Raw genomic sequence first — 9,566 nt, forward strand, 5'->3', positions numbered from 1 at the left:
AGGCCTTACCAACAAGCGTGCGAGATGTGGAATGACTTCCGCACTCACCTCCATGTTTCTCCGCGAGCAACTCACGGCCCTCTTCCTGGGAAATGCACCACATGAGGACACCATTGGCGCCACGGCGGTAGAGATCCCCTTCTACCACAGCGTAGCGTTTAGCCAATCGTACTATGCGCTTAGCGGAGACATCGTCATCAGGAAGGATATTGTCTTTCTGGTAGTCCCGGATCTCGGAGATCCATGCGTCGGGAGCTCCCTGAACAGGTGGAAGTGGCTCTACGAGGTCTCCAAGATCCTCGATGGAGCTCACAACCCAGGTCGAGCACAATAGGTGGTATGCCGCCGGGACCGCTAGCTTCGAGGTGCTAGCTTGATCCCCTTCCCCCAGTTCGGCAGGCTGGGTGGTAGGTCTCAGCAGCCATCTTTCGAAGACGCCTTCGGGCACGGATGCCCAGGTAGATGCTCTCGTGGAGAGATCATCTGCTGCTGAGTTGAGTTCGCGGGGAACATGTTGCAGTTCCAAGGCGTCGAAGTCCTTCTCGAGCTTCCTCATGTGGATGAGGTATGCCGCGAGCTGGGGATTGTTGCAGCTGCAATCCCCTCGGACCTGCTTGATGATTAGCTGAGAGTCCCCCTTCACCAGAAGCTACCGGGCCCCTAGAGACAGGGCTTGGGTCAGGCCAAAGATCAGAGCTTCGTACTCCGCCATGTTGTTGGTGGCCTTGAACTCAAGGTGCACCATGTACTTCAGCTGATCTCCGTTTGGGTCGATGAGGACCACACCAGCTCCAGCCCACTTCTTGCGGACGGACCCGTCGAAGAAGAGTGTCCAGTGAGGCTCGGTGAAGACTGGTGTCCTGATTTCCGGCTCCGGGGGTCCGGCGTTGAAGTCCGGGTCCCCAGAATTGCTTGGGGAAGGAGTCCATTCCGCTATGAAATCAGCCAGTATCTGGCTCTTGACTGCATGGCGAGGCTGGAAGTCCAGTTGGAACTCAGCCAACTCTGCTGCCCACTTGGCGATGTTGCCCGTGGCGTTGGAGTTGTGCAGGATCACTCTTAGCGGGTAAGAGGTCACTACGACAACTCGGTGTGCCTGAAAGTAGTGGCGCAGTTTCCTAGAGGCAATAAGTATTGCATAGATAAGCTTATGTGTCTCAAGATACCTGGCCTTCGCCTCATGGAGGACTTCGCTGACGAAGTAGACTGGCTTTTGGATGGTCCGGACCCTGGCGACCGGGTCTGGCTCACCCTTATCCACCACGTCAGGTCCTTGGACCCCCAGTGGTTCTGGGTTCCCACTGGCAGAGGTGAGGCTGACGGGCCCCCGTGTCTGGGGTCCGGCTCACCATCCTTAGCCGGGGAGACCCTGGCATCCCCCTGGCGAACTTGCTCCGTCCTCTCGGTGACCAGCACCATGCTAACCGCCTCCGCAGACGCAGCAAGATACAGAAACAACATCTCACCTGGCTCTGGAGCCACCAATACTGCCAGTGAGGTGAGATGCTGCTTCAGTTCTTGGAAGGCTTGTTTAGCCTCTTCGGTCCAAGAGAATGGAACGGACCTCCTCAATAGCTTGAAGAAGGGGAGGGCCCTCTTAGCTAGCTTCGATATGAAGCGGCTAAGAGCTGCGAGAGATCCAGTAAGCTTCTGGACGTCCTTGATGCGGCCAGGAGGCCTCATTGCCTCGATCGCCTTGATCTTGGCTGGGTTTGCCTCTATGCCTCAATGAGAGACCAGGAAACCCAGCAGCTTCCCTGCCGAGACGCCGAAGATGCACTTCTCGAGATTCAGCTTCGTGCGCGTGGTGCGCAGCCGGTCGAAGACGAGGGACAGGTCCTCAACTAGTGTTGACCCTACCTTGGTCTTGACCACAATGTCATCAACATACACCTCAACAATATCTCTGACTAGATTACAGAAAGTTTTGTTCATAGCACGTACAAACGTGGGTAAGGCATTCCGTAGACCATATGACATAATAATATAGCAATAAAGCCCATCTATTGTTACAAAAACAGTATGCTTCCTATCCTCTCTAGACATCTGAATCTGGAGGAAACCAGAGTATGCATCTAGGAAAGACAAAAGGTCGCAACCGGAGGTGGAATCCACGATCTGATCGATACGCGGAAGAGGATAGGGGTCTCTGGGACATGCCTTGTTGAGGCTGGTGTAGTCGATGCACATCCGAAGCTTCCCGTTGGCCTTTGGGACGATGATCGGGTTGGCCAACCACTCGGGGTGGTGGACCTCCTCGATGAAGCCAGCGTGTAGGAGCTTGTGGACTTCTTCACGGATGACGTTCTGCCACTCCACGGACTGCTTCCGAGGCTTCTGGCGCACCGGCGTGGCGTCAGGGTAGATCCTCAGATTGTGCTCGATCACTTCCCTGGGGATCCCGGGCATCTGTGACGGTTCCCAGGCGAACACGTCCACATTTGCCCGGAGGAAAGCGATGAGCACGTCTTCCTATTTCTCCTCCAAGTTCCCCGCGATGCGGGTGGTCCTGGAGAAGTCCGCTCCGATCTGTACCGTCTTCACGGGTACATCGTTCGGATCAGACGGCTGGACCTTAGGTGCCTTTGCTGGTGCCCTGGGTTGCGAGGTGGACGGGTCCTCCTCGGAACGTGCAGCATCTGCCGCCAGAGCATGCAGTCTCTCAACTGCAGCGACGGCAGCGGTGCGGTCACCCCGCATGGTGAGGACACCGGCAGGGGAAGGCATCTTCAAGACCAAATACCCGTAATGGGCAATGGCCATGAAGCGGTAGGGAGCCGGCCGGCCAATGATGGCATTGAACGGGAGGTTCACCTCCGTAACATCGAACTGAACACTCTCTGTGCGGAAGTTCTCCTCAGTCCCGAACGTGACCGGCAGTGTGATGCTTCCCAGAGGGAACACCGGATGTGGGCCCACCCCAGAGAATGGGCGAGATGGAGTCAGCTTGGACTCCGGGATCTGCAGCTGCTTGAACGCCGCATAGCTGATGACGTTGAGGCCAGCCCCACCGTCTATTAGCACGTGATAGAGCCTCACGTTGGATATGACAGGAGCGGTGACTAGAGGTAGTACACCGGCCCCAGCCATATTCTTCGGGCAGTCGGATGGCCCGAAAGAGATGGTAGTGTTCATCCATCTTTGGTGCGGCGCCGCCTTCGGGACCCCCGGCTTCACCGAAAGGACCTCTCGGCGAAGGGTCTTCACGTCCCGCCGGGAGACAAGCTCCCAGCTTCCGCCGTACATTACGTACAGCTTCTTGCGGCGGTCGTCGTTGTCAGAGTCGGAGTTGTCGTCGTGGTACACGCCCTTCAGTTCCCGAGCGGGGGATTGGTACCCCAGCTCCTTCTCCCCGGCCGCAGCCCCGCTGTCGGAGGCCTTCTCCTTACCAGGCCGCTGGCGAGGAGGGGGTGAACTATCCTTGGAGGACTGCTCACGCCGCCCACTGACCCGCTTGGCGAGCTTCTGGATCTCGTGGCAGTCAACGGCACTGTGGCGAGCGGTGGGATGCACTGGGCATGAACCTCCGCCGCTACCTTGCGGGCGAGGGCGTTTGCCATGAGCATTCTGGCCCCCAGCCGCTGCCGCAGCAGCTGGTGCCACTGCAGCTACGGCTGGACTGCCAGGTTGCGGCTCCCCACGACTCCGGTTCTTGTTCTTCTTCTTCTTGCCACCGCCCTGAGCGGTAGCACCGGAGCCACCAGCTTTGGCGTCTCCGTCTTGGGGGGCTGAGTGCCATGCGCGGCCTTCAGCGGCCCTGGCACATTTGTCTGCCAAGGAGAAAAGCGTGGTAACGCTTTCCACCTCGTGCGTCGCCAGTTTCTCGAGCATCTTCTCGTCACGTACCCCCTGACGGAAAGTAGTGATAATAGATGCATCGGAGATACGAGGAATGGTACCCCGTACCTTGGTGAAGCGCGAGATGAATGCCCGGAGCGTCTCTCCGGGTTTCTGCCACACAGCGTGGAGGTGGGCCTCCACACCATGCTGCTGGTACGCACTGGCGAAGTTCGCAGTGAACCTCGCACAGAGCTCCTCCAAAGACTGGATTGTCCCAGGAGTGAGGTTCATGAGCCAAGTCCGGGCTGGCCCAGACAAGGCTACATGAAAGTAGCTCGCCATGACGGCGTCGTTACCACCAGCTGCTGTGATGGCGGTAACGTACACCTGCAGGAATTCCGACGGGTTAGTGGTACCGTCGTACTTTTCCGGCAGGTGCGGGCGGAACTTGGACGGCCACGCCACCGTGCGGAGGTGCTTCGCTAGCGCAGCACAGCCCACCCCGGCCACCGGGGCGCCCGACTGTATCCGGGCATTCACCGGAGGCTTGGGTGCCACCACGTCCAAGTCGGCGTTGAGGTTGCGGCCCACAATGTTGAGACGGCGCTCTCACGCCCTCTCCACGGAGATGCGGGCATCCTCACCCGCACGCCTGCGGTTGAGCTCCGCCCACAGGTCTTTTGTTTGTGTACCCCTTACTGTGGGGGAGCGCACGGATGCCGACGCGCCGCCCTGGCGCCGGTGGTAGGGTACCACCGCATTGCCAGGCGGAGGTCGTTGCCCAGTCTTTGCTGAACTGGTGGAGGCCTGAGCCAGATGGAGGAGACGGTCGACGTCATCCCGCCACTATCTCAGGGCGTCTGGCAAGGCTGCAGCATCCGGGGGGTTGCGAAGCAACTCCCTAGCCGCTGCCAGCGCTCCGTCGCTCGCAGCTTGTGAGGGGGCCCTTGACGGGCGCCCTGACTCTTGCCGGCGAGCAGCACGCGCCACCGATGATGGTGGCTGCTCCACGGGCACAGTTGCCCCTGGAGCAGGGACGCGAGAGGCGTGTGGCATGGAGGACGCCACACCCTCTGTCATCTCCACGTCGTCCACCCGAACCATGGAGACGAGCAAGAGATGAATTGAAATCCAGCTACCTTCCCCTACCTGGCGCGCCAAATGTCGTGGTGTGGCAAACCACAGCCGGGTGGCGGAATACACCCGCCTAAGCCCAGAGGGTGAGTACTCGGGGGTTAGCTATCGACTAGTTCGATCTCGTTCAAGAACACGATGAACACAGCCAGTTAGAGTGGTTCGGGCCGCCGGAGCGTAATACCATACGTCCACTGTGTGTTGTATTACTTGAGTCTGGGTTAGCCTGGAGCTGAGTCCAGTGTGTGTCTGAGTGTGCTCTAGCGTGCTTTTTTGTGTGCTCTAGTGTACAGCGAGCGCCTCCCTTTTATATCTCAAGGAAGGCGCATACATGGCCGTTGGGTCCCCGACAGATGGGCCCATCGATGTAGAACAAAATAACGTACTGCTCATACATTATGGCATCGCAGGCGAAGGAGATCTCTCTCCTGGATTTCCTTGCCTGCTCCTGGAATCCCCTGTTCAGCGTGTCCAGGTGCTGTCTTGTCGGGACGGCGCCAGGCGTAACAAGCGGCGTCGCCTGCCACGTAGCTGAACGGGCTGCGTAGCTTGCGGCGTAGGAGGCATGATGAAATAGAGCCGTGCCGTCATATCCAATTAATGCGGCAGACGGCTCTGCGCTGGTGCGGTGCAGGCGGCTGCACTGTGTACCTCGGTAATACGCAATCTACAGTGAGGTCTGACAAGGTCTGGCCCGCGAGCCGCGGCGGCAGATCACGCCTCAACCCCCCGCATTGAATGCGGTGGGTGGGCGAGCCTTTCAGCGAAAGACTCGCGCCTGCGCCCACGGAACACATGGTGGCTCCGGACGCCCCCCCTCCCCGGTGGTATGTTAGCTCTACGCGCATGGGAAGTCCGGACGGGCGTGAGGAGGTTCCAGACCCCTATGAGAGGTCCGGGATCTCGGTGGCTGGCTCGGAGCTTCCTTTCCTCGGGGACACGTGGCGTCTCCGGACCCGTCCCAGAGCGGGGAGCGGATCCGGAGCCGTTGGCCCGGTGAGGTAAGAGCCTGACCTGTGGCCCCCGGTTGCTCTGCCTTTTACCGCGTAGTTTCAGATGACTATGCGGGTCCTGCCTTGCTGCAGTAGAAGCGGGTATCCTGCTACAGGGTACCGACAAGAAGGATGCAGAGAATTGTGTGGCCTACCAGCTGGTTCTGGGCAACTGACCCGTTTACGACAGCTAGGTTTGTTTGTTATAGGAGACAGTATTATGCTTGCAAGGATCTCTGAGCTTGAAAATCTTGACAAGTTAAATGGTGAATTAGGAATTAAAAAATTAAAAATGTGAAGGATCCAGGTGATGCAGAAAAGGTTCGTTTGAAGGAAAAGAATGGCATACATCAATTGTCATTGGATTGGTACTCAAAGTCAAAGGGCGAACGGGATTTTGTTGAAGTAAGAACAGAAGAAGAGTTATTATCAGATATGGAGAAGGACCTGCATTTGCTCAACTTTCTTGAACCACCTTCAGAAATTAAGGTGCTGAGAATTAGCGGTTATCGGGGTTTGCAGTTGCCAAATTGGATGATGAAAATGGATATGGTAAATCTGAGCAACCCACCTCGATTCTCCCATCTGACTAAGCTAGTGCTGGAAAACCTACCGAACTTGGTGGAGTTGCTTACTACCACAACCGGTTTAGCAAATGGGGATGAAGAAGATGAAGTAAAATACTATTTCCCTCACCTTTCTATTCTGGAAATAAGTGATTGCCCGAACTTGAATGTGAAGCCATACTTTTCACCGTCTTTGCGGAGTTTAACATTGGAAGGAAGCAATGAGCAGTTGATGTTCTTCCATCCGCATCATGCTCATGCCGATGAGTCTTCCTCTTGCTCCTGTATTGTGGATGTGAGGTGTCCTGAGCTCACGGCACTAAAACTTCGTCGAGTGGTAGGATCATCATCTGGTTGGGAGGTGCTGCAGCAACTCACTTGTCTTCGTAGTTTGGAAATCTCTGGGTGCAACGACCTGAGGCAATTGCCTGAGAGCATGCGGGGCCTCACCAACCTCCGTAGACTGCAGCTGCAACATTGCAATAATCTTTGCATGATGCCAGAGTGGCTTGGGGAACTGCAGTCTCTGGAGGCTTTGTTTATTCAGTGTCTCCCATCAATGTCCTTCCTCCCTGACTCAATACAGCACCTCACATCCCTCCAAAGCCTCACGATAAGTCACTGCAATGCCTTCCACCAGCTGCCTGAGCAACTCGGGGAACTCTGCTCTCTCAGTGAACTTCAAATATTGAGCTTACCTGCCCTGACTTACCTTCCCGACAGCATGCAGCGCCTCACCTCACTTCGACTTCTCAACTTGTATCATTGTAATGCGTTGACCCAGCTTCCAGAGTGGCTAGGTGAACTCTCCGCACTTCGACAATTCTGGATCCAGGACTGCCCTGGCCTTACATCCTTGCCCCACTCCATGCGACGCCTTACCACACTAGAGGCATTGATGATAAGAAGCTGTCCCGAGCTGGTTAGGCGTTGCAAGGAAGGAGTGGGTGAGGATTGGCACCTTGTCTCCCATATTCCAGATTTGGATCTGCAGTAATAGTGGGCTTCAGGATCAGCACATCATTCTACGGCAGACAAGTATGGCCAGGTGAGACAATTTTTTTATTTTAATCCCTGGCACGCGCATGCAAAGTACCATCTTTTCCGAGAAACATGTACACATTTTATTAGCTTCCTAGAATCACACACTACAGTTATGGGTAAATGATTATAAGTTCCCTTTGTTTCTCAGAAAATCGAATTACATGGAAAGCAGTTGTTCCGATGCTACAAACTGGGCAATGTTTTGCCGGGAATCAAGCTTGGAATTGATGGAAACATACATTGCGTGTTTGTGGAGCTGACCGGGCGATATAATGGCAGATGCAATCCACCGTTGATATGCCTCTGAAGAATATCAAGACCGTTAGCTGGGAGGGATGTTGGAGGGTTCACAAGGCAAAGCGGTTCGAAGAGCAGGGATGTTGGAAGCTTTTCAGTTTTATAGGCAGTACGTGCATGTTCGCTGGTACCGTTTTCTGTCTCGATCTCCTGTGTACTGTGTACAGCTAGTGCAGCTGTCCTTTGAAATCATGTTATTCGTATATACTGAGTAAGTTTGTAATATTGGTTTGTGATGGCTCACTATCTGACCGGAGATGTGGCTTTACCACGATCGTTTGTTTATATCACTTCAACTATGCCACATTAATTGTACATCAGGGCGTGCTCTCTTCATCCATAAATATTTGGGATTTTTTTACATTGATTTAAGTCAGATGAAAAAGAGACATGTACGTTTTGTGGACTGGTTTTGATTAATGCAGGCCATTAAGGGTATGCATGGTTGCATGAACCAAATAGTGATGTATGAGATGATATGGTGTGGTTGCATCAATTTGTCTGAACCACACGGTTCACTCTACTAGTACAAAATTAATATTAGGTGGGATAATCTCATCCTAGACGATTTGGTTCTATTCACCCATCCAAACATGCATGTTGAACCATTCCATACAAGAACCAAATGGTTCAAACAACCAAACACATCCTAAGTTCATGGGATTAATTGTTAAATTTGATTAAGTTAGATCCGTTGAGAACTTAGAATACTTATATTGGTGGATAAATTGTAAATCCCAGAAACCTTATATTTATGGAGGGGGAGTACAAGACAACGAGCCGATAGAGTGCTTGTGTGTTTGTGAGCATTTCCAAACAAAGAAAAAAAACAAAACAGTTTCGTGGGAAACAATGGTGGGCAGCATGAGCTGTCTTGGACCGGCCCAAGCATAGTCTCGGAGGCCTGTTAGTGCCTGACTGACAAGGCCCATTCTGACCACAGGGCCGCTCCCCGAAACCACCTCGACGCCTCGCGTGGCGGCATCGATCGGCGACGGGTGGTGGCGGCGGCAGCCGGGGCTCCGGCTGTCGGGTCGTCGCTAGACTGGGGCATGCGCAATTGGGCTGGGCATCCGGGAGGAACCGATCCGATTGGTTCGGTTCCGCGGTTCTCACGGAAGTTGGGTTCCTAGAAAATAGGAACCGATCAGTTTTTTTCATAAATCGAGCAAATTCAGTTTCGGCTAGTTTGGTTCAGTTCCGGTTCTAATCGAAGGAACTAAACTTTCAGGACCAAGACTTAGACGATGGGAGCAGGCGAAAGGGCAAGATGTCAGACCCGGGGCAGTGGGACTGCTCATAGGTGTGGAATATTCTAGAGTAAGGGATAGCGCATGGATGTACCTTACCTCTATTGTAACTACTCGTACTGCAGTAGGACTAGTTGATGTACATGGAAACTAACCGACATTCTTGGAGTAGGACTCTAGTAGTACTCGGCTAGTACTTTCCATATAATCCTGTCCCCCAGTCTATATAAGGGCGGGCAGGGACCCCTCCAAAACTTCGAACAACACACAAACAACCACGCAGGACGTAGGGTATTACGCTCTGGCGGTCTGAACTTGTCTAAATCTTTGTGTTTCTTGATCTTGGCGAGTCCCTGTCTACAATCAATCTCCTCGGGGTATACTTCGGAGAGCTTGGCGGTAAAACACCGACAGCTGGCGCGCCATGTAGGGGGCTTCGCCAACGATCATCGGAAGAATTCGATGGCCTCCTTCGACTTCGACGTCCCAGCAATCAAAGCAGG

At 54.3% G+C, this 9,566-nt stretch overlaps 1 protein-coding gene across 1 annotated transcript; it reads left to right on the forward strand.

Annotated features, from left to right (window-relative positions):
* Positions 1-6,038: 6,038 nt before the first annotated feature.
* On the forward strand, positions 6,039-8,173 carry LOC120703284 (disease resistance protein RGA2-like). Its single transcript, XM_039987310.1, has 2 exons — positions 6,039-7,520; positions 7,665-8,173. Exon 1 carries the CDS (start codon positions 6,342-6,344, stop codon positions 7,467-7,469), a length of 1,128 nt encoding a protein of 375 aa, XP_039843244.1. The 5' UTR covers positions 6,039-6,341; the 3' UTR covers positions 7,470-7,520; positions 7,665-8,173.
* Positions 8,174-9,566: the final 1,393 nt, after the last annotated feature.

The sequence above is a fragment of the Panicum virgatum genome, chromosome 4K (genome assembly GCF_016808335.1).
Source record: "Panicum virgatum strain AP13 chromosome 4K, P.virgatum_v5, whole genome shotgun sequence".
In the NCBI taxonomy this organism is placed as follows: domain Eukaryota; kingdom Viridiplantae; phylum Streptophyta; class Magnoliopsida; order Poales; family Poaceae; genus Panicum; species Panicum virgatum.

Coding starts and splice junctions, on each gene's coding strand:
- LOC120703284 (XM_039987310.1), top strand. CDS start 6,342: ATGGAGAAGGACCTGCATTTGCTCAACTTTCTTGAACCACCTTCAGAA.